At 34.0% G+C, this 19,076-nt stretch overlaps 1 protein-coding gene across 1 annotated transcript in view; it reads left to right on the top strand.

Annotated features, from left to right (window-relative positions):
* LOC128547366 (uncharacterized) overlaps positions 1-10,377 on the top strand; it is a 30,304-nt gene extending 19,927 nt beyond the window's left edge. Inside the window, exon 2 of the mRNA XM_053519949.1 lies at positions 6,997-10,377. Coding sequence (XP_053375924.1) covers positions 7,007-8,581 — 1,575 coding nt within the window. The 5' untranslated portion in view covers positions 6,997-7,006 and the 3' untranslated portion in view covers positions 8,582-10,377. The remainder of the gene's footprint in view (positions 1-6,996) is intronic.
* Positions 10,378-19,076: the final 8,699 nt, after the last annotated feature.

Here is a 19,076-nt window from a genome sequence, read left to right as displayed (position 1 = left end):
ATTTTTTTAAACTTGAACGACGTTAATCGAAACAATTATCGAAGTTTTCTTTTTTGATCAATATACTTCATTTTCGTAAACAAATGATTGACAAGAGTTTTCTTTCTGCAAAATGAACATCATGAAATGTTTTTTAATCTGTTGCGTAAGATTCCATTACTCATAACAGTTAGTATCAGACCTTGTGTTCACAAAACAAATTTGTGTCCCAGCTGAGTTTGAGTTTGAAATTTTAAAATTAATTTTACTAAAACTTAAAGATTCAATTTCAACTGATATTGACCATCAAGAAGAAAATGTTACTTGAAAATAGTTATTAACTTAAAATTTAAATTTTTAACATGCAATTTAGATATAATGACAAATAAAATTTCATTATCAAACTCAGCTGTGACTGAACATGTTTTGTGAACACGGGACCTGAGCGCTCAACTGTTCGTCACATTTTAATTTAATCAAAAATCGTAACTGTTCAAGACTTACGTTATGGAATTCTTTCATTTCAATCTATTACAAACTGCAATAATTATTATATTATGGTAATGGTGAGTATTTGATTTGGTGTCTTGTATGAAGTTTCAGTCCGATGTGGTAGTTGTTACTATGAAACAGTACGCCAAGTACTCTGACAGAATATTAATAAAAAGGGTGCAGTTATTTGAACTGATCGGATTTCAACCAAACTTTACCTAACTTGGTTATGTAATAATAATGATAGGATGAATGTTTTATGTAAAGTAACAATCTTATACATATATACTAAGCAAAAGTTCTAACTAGATACCTATAGTTTTCTTGACTATTTCTGCACATATGTACCAAATAGATTTCAAATCATACTGCTTAATCTTCATTTAAATCTGCGCGTTAAAATGGGGGTAGGAAAACATTAAAGACAATACAACGAAAACGAAGTTTGCAAACTCCTTATTTCTTTTTTTTTTCGCTCATTTTACAGTAAAATAAATATTTATGTTAGTTTTAGTGTTGTTTTTCTTAATTTATGGGACAGTTTTTACATACTACTTAGTCATTCCGCTCGAAAACAATAATTTCGTAGAAAGATTTTCGCATGACTTTTGCAAAAAGTAAGCATTCCTCACGCAAATGACATCATCGTATAGGTTTCAATGGGCCTGTTATATAAAATGAAAAATAATTACTTTTTTAATTTAATGGACGCCCCTAAACTAAATTAATCCATACTCCACATGTAAACTATTTAAATTATGATCTATCGATTAAGGTAGTTCTACACGTTTTGATCGAAATGTTTTCAACAATGTAGAATTTGATTAAACTCTGATTTTTCAAAACTTCAGAACATACCTGGAAAATTCAGCAAATAAAAAAGATAGGGTCGTGTGCTTGATTTTTTGCTAGACAGATTTGAAAAAAATTGGACCTCATGCAATATTTCATAATGGGAGTCTATGGGAAAATCATAACTTTCATAACATTTTCACGAATAGAATATTTTCTACAACGTAGATTTTGATGAAACTTCCCACGGTTGTTAATAAATATATTGACTATAATTTGGTGAAATAAAATGTATAGGTCCGTGTGCTTATTTTTGAGATATATGACCATGATTAAAGTGAACCGGACATTTCACGCTAATTTAACACATTATTTTGAATTTTTTAAAGTGTCGTATGTTTTAATATCATATTTTGACTTTAGAAATACAGCAACAGTGTCATTGTAATTTACTCACAGGTTTCAGTTAATTCATAAACTGATTTTCATTTCCATACGCCGAATCCAGGCTTTATTCTACGTTTTCCGGATAACCATCACTTCCGGTTTTTACTTCCGGGACGCATATTGCTACATTCACAGTTCATATAGAAATGAGGAAGGGGTGCATATTCAAGAAATTGAAGGTGGGAAGATAAAAAACATATTCCTAAATTGATACTGTACTGATAGACACATGTAATATTCAGTACTTTGTGGATAAGGATGTGATCTTCTGATGTAACAGGAAAACAGAGGTCTTTGTGAAAGTACATTCAACACAAAATGTTAACCTTTTGTATAAGGAAAAAACAGTTTTTTACAATACCAGTGTAACAAATAATGTTGTAGAGATGAGAGTTTCTTTTTAACGCACCAGGTTTGCCTAAACATGTAAAAATTCAACGCCACGTCATTTCAACTCGGGATGGACGCCATCTTTCTCACTGATAAAAAATGTAAACAGAAAAATCAGGGTGGGATTAGCATTGCAAGGACATAACATGACATTCAACACAATAAATACCTTAGTACAGATATCTAAGATGCTACACAGGTCTGGTGGGTTAAATGCATAACGTCGATCACTTGAAATTGATCTTGAAAACGTGGTTGATTTTAGTTTATTTACATGGTTTTTAAATTTTCCACGAATTCTCGGCGATTTACTGCAAAAAGTATTACTGCGCCGGACGAGAGATAAGTCTAATAATCGACGGGAGGCAATTTAGGTGTCAGCACGTGTATGATTTAAAAAAAACTGTCGATGTTTATAATTTCTTATCAAATCACGAATTCTATTCAGAAATTCGTCTTTAATATCAGAAAAGTATTAATTTCTGTGGACATATATCAAAAAATATTACTTACAGTGGACTATTTTGCGAATCGAACTCATTTCCGCTTTTAGTTGTGAGGCACTTCCGTTATACTTTTTGACAACAATAACAAAATAGAAAATGAATTGACAAAGTCACATATAAATCGACGGCTACTGTTATTACAACATCATATTTGTTAGTTACGTTATGAGATGAAGATTTTCTTGAACTACATTATCACCTAATTACCTATCGATGATATTGCATTTACAACTTGTCTGACGAATGCCAACAGTCTCGTGCAAACAGATTCATGAAAAGTATAATGGAGAATTCAAGGACACGTTATAAACGGCATTAAAGTGAGGATAATTGAATGTATATTCGTCCAGGTTTGATCATTGACATTCCTGCCGTGTATTGTTAATGAGATTAGAAAGTTACTTTGCATATATACACATTGATTGGACCGCGCAACCCATTTTCATACATTATTTTAGGGATTTTTAGGACAATACATTTTCAGAAGTTTGTTGAATGCGTTTTGATATTTAAATGCATTGTAGTTCATGAATACCAAGTTGAAAATTAATAATGGAACCATTTTAGGCCCTTATTGCATGCCACTCGACTTCTGTAACAATAAATGTTTAATGTATTAAGGGGCATATACTCTTTTAGTTTTGGAATGTGGCCTTCCTTGACCACCATATCTTTTCATATGCACTACTTTGTAAACAAACTAAATACTGTGTTTTAACTTACATATGCAAAATGAAAAATTTAAATTAGTATCTGTAAGATATTGATAAATGCTTGGACAAGGTAAAGCGCTATTGTTTTCGCACAAAAAAAGATAATTGTTGACTTTGAATGTATACAATAAGTCGTATGTAATTCAACAATAACTTTCTTGTTTGAGTTATTTTTATTTTTATTTTAGTGAGCAATCCTTTATGTACTTATAACAGCTGAAACTGTATCGATTTCATGTACCAAAACTTTATTTATTAATTTATGTAGGTAAATTTTGTCATACCCCACCCCACTTTTTTCTAATTTCAAAAGTCTGCGTCCCCTTAATTTTCGACTAATGCGTTCAGAACGAAACCTTTCACGTTTGAACCAACGGAAATCTATCAGATATAAAATCATCTTGTTTTGTCTAGACTTTGATACAGATTTTAAACACTGATACTGAACAAGTGGTAAGTGCTCTCTGAGATCTATGCCCATGGGGCATTTTCAGATGTCATCAACACGGCTCTGATACATGGAGAACAATACACATACAAAAGTAAATTTCAAAAGCCTGTAAGTTTGATTAAGATCTGTTTTCAACATATCGAATATTTATAATAAGGGCTGTTATATTTCGATCTTCTTAGATCGTTCAACACGACTTTTATATCGTGTTATTGGTACAGTTTAGTTTCTCAGCTTGAACATTTCGACCTGGGTGGTTCCAATACTCCCGCTTTCATAGTTTTGAGTCTTGTATCATCACCCCTTGGATATGGTGCCTGCTCTTCAATTTTTTCTTTTGGCAGTTTCTGTGATATGCAGACTACATAACCTAAGATTAAAGATCCCCTTTCTAAATTCAAGTATGTTTAGTTCTATCTATTGTTTTCTCGTTTAGGGCAAACCCATTATTTTAACTGGGGACCATACGCCGCTTTTTATTGAATTACACACTAATGTATCGTTGGTTAAATTTGTACCGCCGTATGAACACATCTGCGCATGTTTTCAAATTGTTTTTGTACATGTAACCTGTTTAAATGTTGAGTTCTGCTCAGTCCGGGGCTAGAGGACGGTAGCATGCATTCCACTAACGTTCATGAACAGGCTCAATCAAACCGAGCCTGCATCATTTCCGATTTTTTGGGGTTTTTTTTGGGTGGGGGGTTGTATTTTTTTCTTGTTGTTGTTGTTGTTTTTTGTCGTGCTGAGCGGCCTGTGGAGTTCCCACTTTTTCTATTGTAAATTGATTAAAAAGCATCTTTGTGATTTTCTTTCTTTAAGATATGATGTTTGTTCCTCTGTACTGTTTTCTGAAATTCATAAAATCCTAATATATAACCAAACTGGAAAACATATCTAGGCGAAAGGTGCAGCAGCACCTAAAAAACAATGCTGAAAAATCACTTTCATTCTGCGGCAGTTTAAATTTTCATTATTTGTCGAAATAAATATGTTTTACACAAAATCTCTGTAAATTGTGAATAAACGAAATTTCCGACTTCTTCGGTCTCTGCCATCTAGTAGTATAATCATCAATAAATATTTGTTATATAAATATTAAATGTTTTCTTTCCTCCAATCCCTTTCGTATTTGTGTAATATATGTTTAAATAAATATATTTAAACTAAATTGTTATTCTCTTACATATTCTGTTTGACACGTCGGAGAACAGGCTTTTGGCTTGAGAAATTATTTCTGCTAATACTTGGATGGTGTTTTTCTTTCCCCAACTGTTATAAACATAAAAAATGCATGTAACTTTACTTTGGTTCCCATTTTTACTGTTCACACATGTTGCTTTGTTCGTAATCTGAAAATGCCATCTCGATATACTTCACGAAAGAATTACATCAACATGTATACTACCGGATTTGTTTTGGGATATCATCAGATGACAATTATTTTCATATAATCTACTTTGGACAAAAAAAAATGTAAACATAATTATAACTATGAAACTAAGACTTATGTTCTGGGGGCTTCTTTCAAAATAAATATAAAGATTTATAAGGCCTTGCTGCACTTAATATTGAGATCACGTCAGACTCTGTAAATGCTATCGGGAGTATTGGTCAAAATATTATGGAATAATTCAGTTATTTGGTCTGCCTTACAGCAATTGGTTAAATATCCAATAAAGCTTATCCAGTTTTGGTTGTGTCCTTATGATTGTCTTAAAATACCAAAAGTTTCAACTTTGAACTGAATTCGACAAAATTGAGCCCGAGCTATCTATTCTGCACTTCTGTCTCAAAACTACATAGTAAAACGCCTCATAATTTTTTGCATAACTCTAGGTTAATTATAATCACATTGGAGATGCTAAATGAAAAACGTAAAGGAAGTATAACATAATTGGTTTTGTCTGCATTTTTAATAATTATTTGAGTGTTGATAAGAAAATTGATATTGGTTTGGTTTTGATGGATAAGTTAATATTTAGTAGATAATACTTGTTTTGAATTTCATGAAAATAAGCTGCGTTCTCCATAGTTATTTGAATGTTGATTAGAAAATTGAATTTGCCCAAAAACGAAAAGAAACCAGGCTTAGGGATGCTTGATAGAATTGATATTGTGAACTGTCTTACAAATTTGTATCGGTACTGTGAGTATATTTGTTCAATTAAACGTAGTATTCCTACCAAATTTCGGATTTAAACTACTTTGGCGTTAATTTCGTGTCGAAGTTACATTACAGTTATACTTGATTCCATATTAAATGTTTTATTTATTTAATATGAAATATTTCACTTTAGTCTGATCGATTATACTTAAGCATCAGTCGCATGCAAAAAGGGTTATATTCTGCTTCCTGCTGTTTATTTTTCTATGTTTCTTTTGTAGGAATTAAGAATAGATGTTTCCTGATTTCTTATGTATGTTTTCGCGAAAAAGTTTCTGTTTTTCGTGAAAACTCCATACATTTTCGCGAAACTTATCTGGTTATCGTATGCAGAAATATGCCACCATACTTATGATTTGTACAATTTAAACTCAGTTAAAAAAAGTTGAAAACTACCATTATCTATTCTATGGGGTTGTTTTCAAAAATAATTCCATTACTGTTTATGATCAGAAGATGGCCTCTGTAGTTTTTGGCCAAAGTTCAAGATCACAATGACCTCAAGACTGAAAACGGATCCCGATCATTGAGTGGAAAATGCTTTAACCTAGGAATGTCAGACCTCGTAGTACGATTGCATGTTGCCAGTAAACGATCCCTGTTGTTTTGAGTTCATTAGGTAAATGAAAAAGTTATAGTAATATTGAGACCTAAAATGGTCTCTTTACTTATTAGTTATTGTTGGAAATTACATGGGGCTGTAACTATCATACTTCATACCATGACAATCTCTTGTAATGAATGAGATGACACGTATTGCTTTTACATGTTAAAAGTCACAACAGCATTGACACTGAATAATTTTATGATATAACACTTTGCCCTTTTAGCAGGCAAAATTCATAGCGTACTAACAGGTATCTCTCTTCAGTAGATGAGCTCAATTTCTTTAGGGTAAATGGGTCTAAGCCAAAAATAATAGAAACCTTAAGACTAAAAAGGTCATCATGGGAACAAACTAGCTGTTATATGTATTTTACAAACCGTTAAGTTCTTGTTATGATAATATTTAATATAGTCTAAGATATTATTATCATTTTATTTTTTTTGTTTAAATAGATAGAAACGAATGCAACAGGAACATACTCTTAAAATGGAGGAAACTGAAAATGCAGAAGTCTGTCAAATCAATCTGTTTTCAAGAACTGCGAGACTCACTGATGAAGATTCACAAACTATCGCTGTTGAAAATGCATCCTTGCTGTACTTTCTTTTTCTTCAATGTCACTGCAACATGGATTATATAAAAGGGTTTCGACATATATTTTCGCCCATGATTAACTTATTTCAATCGATGAGAGGCGAAAAAGCTATTAGTATGGTAGGCAGTACTGCTGAAGGGTTGTATATACCTGGAAGCAGTGATGTTGATTTTATGCAAAGCAAAAATTCAGAGATTTGTTGTGACGTGGATTGTATAGAGGATATAAATCATGATAACTATAGCAAGGTTTTAATTGCACACAGACAACATGCATCCCCTGGTTATACTCTGGTGCTAGACTTAAATGACTATTTTTTGAATGATGTTAGTAGAAGAAAAACTCATGAACAATTGAAAACTGAAATAAACAAACTTGTCGCAGACAGAAAGGTCCAGACTATTGCTGTAAGCTCGCAGGATTACATAACTGATGTCAGCTTTAAAGATGTTCCCAAACATGGTCCAGCCTATTGGTTGAAATCTTCTGAAATGATGCCGAATGTTCTCGCATTTAATTTACTCAACATATCGTTAGAAACAGATGTGGCTTTTTCAATTTCATTTAGATGCAACGGCATTCTCCGTAACTGGTTAAATCGAAAGCGAACACAAGGGTGGCCATCAGAAGAACTAAAACGACAAATAAGCGAAGTGCAAGGTCACGTTGTTCCTGTAGGAAGAAAAGGCAGTCGGTTTGAAGAATATGAATGGCGAATCTGTTACACACAAGCTGAAATCAAACTAGTGCATTCTCTGAATGAAGTACAATTGATATTGTATTTCAAACTGAAAGTTTTTTCAAAGGCAGTTTTGAAAGATGCCTGTTCTGATATTACATCATACATTATCAAAAATGTCATATTTTGGTTAGCAGAATCGGTTCCAAATAAATACTTTCAGTGTAGATATTTCATACCACGTTTTAGAGCTACACTGGTTTGTTTAAGAAAGTGTGTTAGGAAAAGATATCTGCCAAACTACATGATTCCTAAAAGAAATCTGTTTGCTGGGAAACTTGAAGGACAAGAACAAGCAGCTCTTCTTGATGTATTGTCCAACTGGATTGAAAAATGCCCAATCCTAGAAGAAGAAAAAGACATCCTTCCACTATATAAAGATGTTGTATCACGCAAAACAGACAAATATATAGACAATAAAGTTGCGATAATACAGTGTCTCAAGATTACAGCATCTTTATTTTCAAATATGTTACACGGACTGCCAGAAAGTGGTAACTCTGAGGCCATTCATGCGTATATACTGAGATTAACTAGCTTGACGGACACCGAACTATGTGATATTCAAAACATTGTTAAAACTAACCCGACTAACCCGACCGTGGGCATTGATGCGTGGTACTGTACGAAGTTGTACAGGTTTTTGATAGCAATGCAAAAATTTTTCTGGCATTATGCTCCAAGAAAGACCAAAAACCGATAAAAGAATCTGAATTGGACTAACGTGTAACTGTACATGTAGCTTTTGTAAAAGGCGACATTAAATTGACTGTATATAACTAGATTTAAGTAAAAATGCATGTGGATCCTTGACTTTGGTCACACAAGACATACAGCTTTAGTTACATCAGTTGAATTTTATATTTGTAGTATCATAAGTATAAATTCATGTTCGGTGATATCATATTTTGAGTGGTATATTGAACTACAAAAAACAATTTCGGTGTTTTAAGTAAAATTGCTTGCTAAACAAATTTACAATTATGTCTGAAATTGTTTGTCATTATAAACTGAAGTTCACAGAAGAAATGTGTGAACACAAATGTACAAAATGTAAAGTAAATTCTATTTATATTACTTATTCAAGATGATGATCATTTGTGACATCATGGAAATAAATTGGTTTTTAACAAGTGGTAAGACATAACATATATCAATGCAGAAATATATATATAAGGCCACACCAAATTAATTACTTGGTCAACGAATTTCCCGGGCCATTTTTTTCCAGAATGAAAGAAAAAATTTTTTTTGAAAATCAGCTTCCGCTCGCTTCAGTTTTTATAGACTGGTTTCAAAATTTCACAGCGGGCCTTTTTCACTGTTTATGTGCCTTTTTCACAGTTAGGAAACATGAACTAAATAAAATCTAATACTTTTAATCGTAATTGTCCATTAAAGCACCATGTGAACATGTTTCAAGTTCTGTACTGCACTAGTTTGCAAAACTGACAGCAGAAATGACAGTTAGATTGTGTAAATAAATCTTAGAAAGTTTATATTTAAAACAGTGTCACCTATTAATCATTAGTGATAAGAACAAAAGTTTTGCTGCGATACTTAAAAGTATACAGATGGTTTACTTCAATTTGGACTACACATCCAACATGTTACATCATTGTTCATTCTAAAATGCCCATCAAACTTATGAAGATTGAATACTTGAATACTAGTACTGTTTTTGCCGGTGCTAGGGGCCGTGGGCATTACTGTTAATGAACAGACTCAATCAAACCGAGTCTACAATTTTCACTGTTTGCCTTGTTGTCTGAACTTCCGAGGGATCTACTTTCCAGATTTTATACATGTATTGGTTTCGAGTGAATTCCAGTTTCGGCAATTTTAATACTTTTTGTACACATGGAAGAATAAAGATCTCTTACCCATAACCAGTCCATATATCCATGACGTGCATATTTTACCTTGAGTCCAATAATGGGTAAAAACATGTGATAAAGATTGAACAAGTCTGTTGTGTAGTCCGTTTTTGCATTCTTAAGACAAATATTTAGTAAGGACAATGGACCCACATACATGTGTTTGTGTAACACAGTCCGTAAGCTGTAAAGTTTATTTAGGGTCCAAGCCTCTGACTTTCGAACATTCACCTATTTGATGTAGAGCAAGACGCATAAAATATTTTTGCTTGTTATGCTGTTTACCCTTATAACTTGGAAGAAATAATGTATTATTGACATAACTTTGATGTTAAGGAATGGTACATTGCTTCTATCAGCTATGTAAAATGAACACAATTTTCCGGCAGAGAATGGTTAGCACATGGAACTTAATTATAACGAAATACTCCTAATCTCAATACGAGAAACACGCATTAGAGGCTTACTTTTTATTTTTCAAGTAGAGTCGAAATACAAGAATATTATGCTACTGTTTATAGATCTTTTTTCTGATTTTTTTAATGGGTATAATCAGATCTATTTATCAAAAATAAACTGAAGATGATAATGCATTTATGTTAAGTCGCAACCTCAAAAGTATGTCTTTAAGAAATCTAAATTGTAAAAAAGCTGGTCTTTTAAGATTGCAATATATTAGGGTTAGGTGATTTTGATTTTCAGAAGTTTTATTAGTTCGATTATATGAAGAATAAGGAGAACTAATCCTACTCCTTGGGTAAGTTTTTTTGAAACAGTCCATATTTTGACAAAATGTCTGACACATAGCTTTGAAGCTTTCAACACATGTTAACCATCACCATGTCCAGTTTTAGGCAAGAGTACATAACTCCATCAAGGATTTTGACTAGCCCATATTTTGTCCAAACATTTTACCACTCGTTTACTATGATCTTAGTCTTCATATGTAGGCAAGACTTCATAACTAGGACAAGGATTTTGACTCTGTTATGGTCCTTATTTTAACATGAATATTAGTAAAAATTTTCCTAACCAGTCCATATTTTGTCTGAACTGTTTGATTTATGGGTTTACATTTACATAATTTTATGACACATAGCCATACAGTGCAAGACTTCTCCAGGTTCACCAATTCAGGTACATTGCTTGCTTTATCTATTTTCCTTCTTTTGTCTGAATATCTCTGGCAATATTTTGACCCCACACTTAAATCAATTCTTTGAATAGCTGAGCATGTTGTCAACAGACAGCTGTTTTTTAAATATGTTCAGATAGATTTAATTTAAAAATGTATATTTCTTATCCCTGTTACAACTCCATACTTTAATCATGGTGAAGTATCTCAGAAAATAAACACACGGACATATACCTTTTATTTCACCAAATTATAGGCCATACTTTTATTTATGATGGGGGAAGGTTTAATCAAAATCTACATTGTAAAAAAAAAATCTATTCATGAAAATGTTATGAAAGTTTTGATTTCCCCTTAGACTCCCATCATAAATATTGCCTGAAGTTCAAAATTTTCAAATCAGTCTTGTAATAAATTGAGCATATGACCCTATCTTTTTTATTTGCTGAATTTTCTTGGCGTATTCTGAAGTTTTTAAAAATCAGAATTTAATAAAATTCTAGATTGTAGAAAATATTTCGATCCAAACATGCAGAAATACCTTATAATACCATCGGGGACTTTATGTTTGCAAAAACGGGAACACTTATTAAGGCCCAATTCTTTTTTAGCTCACCAGGGCCAAGGCTCAGGATGAGCTATTCTGATCAGTCACCATCTGGCGTCCATCTACAAAATTTGTTCAAATCATGACCCCGCCACAGGGGTCACTTGATTTTACATAGGAAAATCTTCTCAAAAACCAGAAGCCCTAGAGCTTAGATATTTGAAATGTTGCATTGCCTAGTGGACCTCTACTAAAGTTGTTCAAATCATGACCCCGGGTCAAAATTGACCCCCCCCAGGGTCACTTGATTTTACATAGGAAAATCTTCAAAATTTCTAAAAAAAACCAGAGCCTAGACTTAGATATTTGACATGTAGCATTGCCTAGTAGACCTTACAAATTGTTCAAATCATGACCCCGGGTCAAATTGACCCCATGGGGTTACTTGATTTACATAGAAAATCTTTAAAATTTTCTAAAAATAACATAGTCTTGATATTCATGTAGCATTGCTAGTGACTTACAAATTGTTCAAATCATGCCCGGGTCAATTGCCCCGGTACTTTTAATAGAAATCTAATTTCTAAAATAACGAAGCTAACTAGATATTATGTACATCTAGGCTTACAATTTGTCAATAACCCCCATAAAATTGACCGCCAGGGGTACTGATTACATGAAAATCTTAAATTCTAAATAAAAACAAATGCCTAGATCTTAAATATTTGATATTAACATTTCCTAGTAGACTTTTACAAACTTTGTTCAAATTATGACCCCCAGGGTAAAATTGATCCCGCCTCAGGGGTTACTTGATTGTACATCGGAAAATCTTCCAAATAATTTCTAAAAATCATCAGTTTGACATTTAAAAACATGTTGCTCATATTACACTGGTGAGCGATCCAGGATCATCATGACCCTCTTGTTTACTTGTTTTAGGTAAATATAAACTATAAATCCAACTTACAGTGAATAAATCTAAAACCTTATCATTCTGGATACGATTTATTCTGCCTTTGCGACCAATGTAGATCATTATTAGCCTGCACATCCATGCAGTCTTACCAAGGTCTGCACTGTTCGCAGTCCAGTCTGTATCCTTTTAAGAAGCACCCCTTTAGACAGGCTGGTAACATTGCCCGATCGGGCTTTCGACATAAAAACTAATATTTCTTGAAAAATAATGAAGATATCTCTTTCAAACTTGGTCCATTTAGTAAGCATTACATGTGATACAAAATAAAATAAAAATAACTTGGTTGCCTGCAGTTTTGGTAGAATTATTTCCCCTTTTCTGACTTTTATGACGCATAATTTTTGAAGTCCAAAATAAATATGTTCTAATGCTAAGTTTAAAACAAAAAAAGAGTTCATTGGCTTTCTAATGCTCTAAATTATTGTGCTAGTACATGATTGTATACATTTTACTGTGCTTTCGCTTACAACATTATAGAAAAATGTTAGTTGTAAAAATATTGTTCATACATCTGCACTAGAAACAAAGTATTAACCCTAAATTATAGAATAAAGGTATTGGCGCAAAAGTTTGGAGCAATAGAAAGCCATTGAACTCTTTTCTGTTTTAAACATTGCATTAAAGCATAATTTTTTTGGACTTCAAACATTATGCATCATGAAAATCTGAAAAAGGGAAGTAATTCTAACAAAACTGAAGGCAACAAAGTTATTTCTATCTTAATATGCATCATATGTTATGCTTAATAAATGGACCAAGTTTGAAAGAAATATCTTCATTATTTTTCAAGAAATATTAGTTTTTATGTTGAAAGCCCGATCGGGCAATGTTACCAGCCTGTTAGACAGTTAGTTGTATTGTCCAAATTGAAAGATGGACAAAGTCATTATAGAACTTTATCGCGGTAAGGGTTAACAGATATTTTACTTTCATACTGCTAGTTTTCACTTATAGCCTAAATAAATTGTGAAGTAAAGATGTTTTTAGAAAATATTGCGGGGGTTGTTTATTATGGGGAAATGCATTTATTAGGGATCATACATTAAGTGATGTTGATACAGGTGTTTCAGTATATTTGTATTAAGTTTTTTTCTTTTTGAATATATTTTGTTGATAGTTTTTTTTGTGCTTGTATGCTTGTTTTTAAAAACGGGAATATTAAAATGAAATATACTGTAAGAATAAAATTAATTTGAAATGATATGCATTTTATGGCTTGTTTCAATTTAAAGTTGTTTTTTTTTGACAAGAGCTGTTGTTTAATTACATTAACATTTTATTGCCCGAAAGAGAAAATAATCCGGAATGAAATGGCAGATTCCATAGGGTTTGTTTGTTAGCTCACATGTCACTTTGTGACAAGGTGAGCTTTTGTGATCGTGCAGCGTCCGTCGTCCGTGCGTAAACCTTTGCTTGTGACCACTCTAGAGGTCACATTTTTCATGGGATCTTTATGAAAGTTGGTCTGAATGTTCATCTTGATGATATCTAGGTCAAGTTTGAAACTGGGTCACGTGCGGTCCAAAACTAGGTCTGTAGGTCTAAAAATAGAAAAACCTTGTGACCTCTCTAGAGGCCATAATTTTGAATGGATCTTCATGAAAATTAGTCAGAATGTTCATCTTGATGATATCTAGGTAAAGTTTGAAACTGGGTCAACTACGATCAAAAACTAGATCAGTAGGTCTAAAAATAGAAAAACCTTGTGACCTCTCTAGAAGCCATACTTGTGAATGGATCTTCATGAAAATTGGTCAGAATGTTCACCTTGATGATATCTAGGTCAAGTTTAAAACTGGGTCACATGCCATCAATAACTAGGTCAGTAGGTCAAATAATAGAAAAACCTTGTGACCTCTCTAGAGGCCATATTTTTCATGGGATCTGTATGAAAGCTGGTCTGAATGTTCATCTTGATGATATCTAGGTCAAGATTGAAACTGGGTCAACTGTGGTCAAAAACTAGGTCAGTAGGTCTAAAAATAGAATTATCTTGTGACCTCTCTAGAAGCCATAATTTTGAATGGATCTTCATGAAAATTAGTCAGAATGTTCATCTTGATGATATCTAAGTCAGGTTTGAAACTGGGTCAACTACGGTCAAAAACTAGGTCAGTAGGTCTAAAATAGAGGCCATACTTTTGAATGGATCTTCATGAAAATTGGTCAGAATGTTCACCTTCATGATATCTAGGTCAGATTCGAAACTGGGTCACGTGCCATCAATAACTAGGTCAGTAGGTTAAATAATGAAAAACCTTGTGACCTCTCTAGAGGCCATATTTTTCAATGGATCTTCATGAAAATTGGTCAGAATTTTTATCTAGGTCAGGTTCAAAAATGGGTCACATGAGCTCAAAAACTAGGTCACTATGTCAGATAATAGAGAAAATGACGTCATACTCAGTTCAAAACTGGGTCATGTGGGGACAGGTGAGCGATTCAGGACCATGATGGTCCTCTTGTTTTATAGTACCATGGACACAATTCTGGTCATGTGACTATTTCTCAGTGTAATGGTGCCTCTTTAACTGAGTGGTTAAGGTATCAGACTTCATATCACTTGCCCCTTACTGCTGTGGGTGTAGAATATTTTTAGCTCACCTGTCACAAAGTGACAAGGTGAGCTTTTGTGATCGGGCCTTGTCCGTCGTCCGAGTTTGCGTCCGTGTGTGCATAAACTTTTGCTTGTGACCACTCTAGAAGTCACATTTTTCATGGGATCTTTATGAAAGTTGGTCAGAATGTTCAAGTTGGTGATATCTAGGTCAAGTTCGAAACTGGGTCACGTGCGCTTCAGAACTAGGTCAGTAGGTCTAAAAATAGAAAAACCTTGTGACCTCTCTAGAGGCCATATTTTTAAGAGATCTTCATAAAAAATTGGTGAGAATGCGCATCTTGATGATATCTAGGTCAAGTTTGATACTGGGTCACGTGCAGTCAAAAACTAGGTCAGTAGGTCTAAAAATAGAAAATACCTTATGACCTCTGTAGAGGCCATATTTTTCATGAGATCTTTATGAAAATTGGTGAGAATGTTCAACTTGATGATATCTAGGTCAAGTTTAAAACTGGGTCATGTGCGGTCAAAATCTAGGTCAGTAGGTCTAAAGATAGAAAAACCTTTTGACCTCTCTAGAGGCCCTATTTTTCTATGGATCTTCATGAAAATTGGTGAGAATGTTCACCTTGATAATATCTAGGTCATTTTCGAAACTGGGTCACGTGCATCTAAAACTAGGTCAGTAGGTCTAAAAATAGAAAAAAACCTTGTGACCTCTATAGAGGCCATATTTTTCATGAGATCTTCATGAAAATTGGTGAAAATGTTCACCTTGATGATATCTAGGTCAGGTTCAAATCTGGGTCACGTGCCTTCAAAAACTAGGTCATTAGGTCAAATAATAGAAAAACCTTGTGACCTCTCTAGAGGCCATATTTTTCAATGGATCTTCATGAAAATTGGTCAGAATTTTTGTCTTGATGATATCTAGGTCAAGATCAAATCTGGGTCACATTAGCTCAAAAACTAGGTTACTATGTCAAATAATAGAAAGAACGACGTCATACTCAGTTCAAAACTGGGTCATATGGGGACAGGTGAGCGATTCAGGACATCATGGTCCTCTTGTTATTTGTGGAAACCATCCAGCTGGCTTATGGAAGCTTAGGTGTCCGCTTTCAGCTTAAATGGTGAAGGAATTCTCAGTAATCCCTCTTGATGTACACCTGAGTATGTTGTGTAATGCCTGCACGATTAGCTCAGTAGGAAAGCAACAGTATTCTGCAAGAAAGCAGAATCATTTCTTCATAAGATAACACAGGGCTCAGAATTACAGAATAGAGTGGCAGGTATTTCAAAGTAAGTGCCCTTAATCACTTGGCAAAGGAGGCCAACTTCAATTGACTTTTGTATGCCAGATGTATCTTGTTAAATAGTGTCAAGGTGAGCTTTTGTGATCGCGCAGCGTCCGTCTGTCCGTTAGTCCGTTAGTCCGTCCGTAAACTTTTGCTTGTGACGTGCTTCTAAAACTAGGTCAGTAGGTCTAAAAATAGAAAAACCTTGTGACCTCTCTAGAGGCCATATTTTTCGCAAGATCTTCATGAAAATTGGTCAGAATGTTCACCTTGATGATATCTAGGTCAAATTTGAAACTGGGTCACGTGCCTTCAAAAACTAGGTCAGTAGGTCAAATAATAGAAAAACCTTGTGACCTCTCTAGAGGCCATACTTTTCATGGGAACTATATGAAAGTTAGTCTGAATGTTCATCTTGATGATATCTAGGTCAAGTTCAAAAGTGGGTCACGTTCCTTCAAAATCTAGGTCAGTAGGTCAAATAATAAAAAACCCTTGTGACCTCTCTAGAGGCCATATTTTTCATGGGATCTGTATGAAAGTTGGTCTGAATGTTTATCTTGATGATATCTAGGTCAAGTTTGAAACTTGGTCAACTGCGATCAAAAACTAGGTCAGTATATCTAAAAATAGAAAACCCTTGTGACCTCTCTAGAGGCCATACTTTTGAATGGATCTTCATGAAAATTGGTCTGAATGTTCACCTTAATGGTATCTAGGTCAAGTTTGAAACTGGGTCACGTGCCTCAATAACTAGGTCAGTAGGTCAAATAATAAAAAAACCTTGTGACCTCTCAAGAGGCCGTATTTTTCATGGGATCTGTATGAAAGTTGGTCTGAATGTTCATCTTGGCGATATCTAGGTCAAGTTAGAACTGGGTCAACTGTGGTCAAAAACTAGGGCAGTATGTCTAAAAATAGAAAAACCTTGTGACCTCTCTAGAGGCCATACTTTCAAATGGATCTTCATGAAAATTGGTCAGAATGTTCACCTTGATGATATCTAGGTCAAGTTTGAAACTGGGTCAGCTGCGATTAAAAACTAGGTCAGTAGGTCTAAAAATAGAAAAACATTTTGACCTCTCTAGAGGCCATACTTTTGAATGGATCTTCATGAAAATTGGTCAGAATGTTCACCTTGATGATATCTATGTCAGATTTGAAACTGGGTCACGTGCCGTCAATAACTAGGTCAGTAGGTTAAATAATAAAAAACCTTGTGACCTCTCTTGAGGCCATATTTTTCAATGGATCTGCATGAAAATTGGTCAGAATTTTTATCTTGATGATATCTAGTTCAGGTTCAAAACAGGGTCACATGAGCTCAAAAACTAGGACACTATGTCAAATAATAGAAAAAACAACGTCATACTCAGTTCAAAACTGGGTCATGTGGGGACAGCTGAGCGATTCAGGACCATCATGGTCCTCTTGTTCAAACTGTTTCAAAGTTGAAAGGACATTTAAAAAGATTATAATGGGTTGTCTGTATTTAATAATACATTTTTGGGAGAGAATGTTTCGCTTTTTGTATGTTTGCTTTATTACTCTTATAGGAGATTGAATAATGTGAGAAAAGGGAAATATAATACTTGACAACTGTAATGTGGACATACATTATGGAGAAACTAGTGCATGATGCAAAGTAAAAGTTGATACAGTATTTTTGGTGATGCTCATCTGTTGCTTGATCAGAATGTCGTGTTTAATCATTATTGAAGTATATATTATGATAAAAATATTGAACTATCTTTTATGTTGTTGTTATTTATGCTGTTAAGGCTAAATACGCTGTAAAATAACAGTCACATAACAACCGTGCATTCTAGGGGACACAAATGGTGATAAAAAGGACATTTTAGATTTGAAATTTCTCTCGTTCTTCCCCTTTTGTTGCGATAGGCATCTGCATAAAAAAGTTTTGCATTTAAGCAGGTTTCTCAAAAAATAACACATTTCCTTTTTAGCTCGACTATTCATAGAATAGTAGAGCTATTGGACTCGCCCATGCGTCCGCGTCCCGATTTGGTTAAGGTTTTGTATGTAAGATGGTGTCTCAGTAACCACTTGTGGGAATGGATTGAAACTTCACACACTTATTCACTGTGATAAACTGACATACATTGCACAGGTTCCATAACTCTATTTCGCTTTTTAGCTCACCTGAGCCAAAGGCTCGTAGTGAGCTTTTGTGACTGCTCAATGTCCGTCGTGCAACGTGCGTCGTCCGTTTTCAACATTTTCTAAAAAAAATCTTCTTGAAAACCACTAAGCAGAATTACACCAAACTTCACAGGAATAATTCTTGGGTGGCCCCCTTTCAAAATTATTCAAAGAATTGAATTCCATGCAGAACTCTCGTTGCCATGGCAACTGAAAGGAAAAACATAAAAAATCTTCTTGTCCAAAACTGCAAGGCATAGAGCCTTGATATATGGCATGTGACATTATCTAATGGTCCTCTATGAAGATTGTTCAAATTATAACCCTGGGGTGAAAAGAGGCCTGCCCGGGGGCTCTCAAGTTTTACATATACTTATATAGGAAAAAACTTTAAAAATCTTCTTGTCTGAAACTGCAAGGCCTAGGCTTTTGATATTTGGTATGTTGCCTTGCCTTGTGTTCCTCTACCAAAATTGTTCAAATTATGCCCCTTGGGTGAAAAGAGGCCCTGCCCTTGGGGTCCCATATTTAACATAGACATATTTATTGGGAAAAATTTTCTTGTCTGAAAGTTCAAGGCCTAGGCCTTTGATATTTGGTATGTAGAATTGCCTAGTGGATTTCTAACAAGATTGCCCA

The sequence above is a fragment of the Mercenaria mercenaria genome, chromosome 12, assembly GCF_021730395.1.
Source record: "Mercenaria mercenaria strain notata chromosome 12, MADL_Memer_1, whole genome shotgun sequence".
Lineage (NCBI taxonomy): Eukaryota > Metazoa > Mollusca > Bivalvia > Venerida > Veneridae > Mercenaria > Mercenaria mercenaria.
Note: the sequence above shows the minus strand (reverse complement) of the source record. Positions and strands in the feature narration are given on the sequence as shown.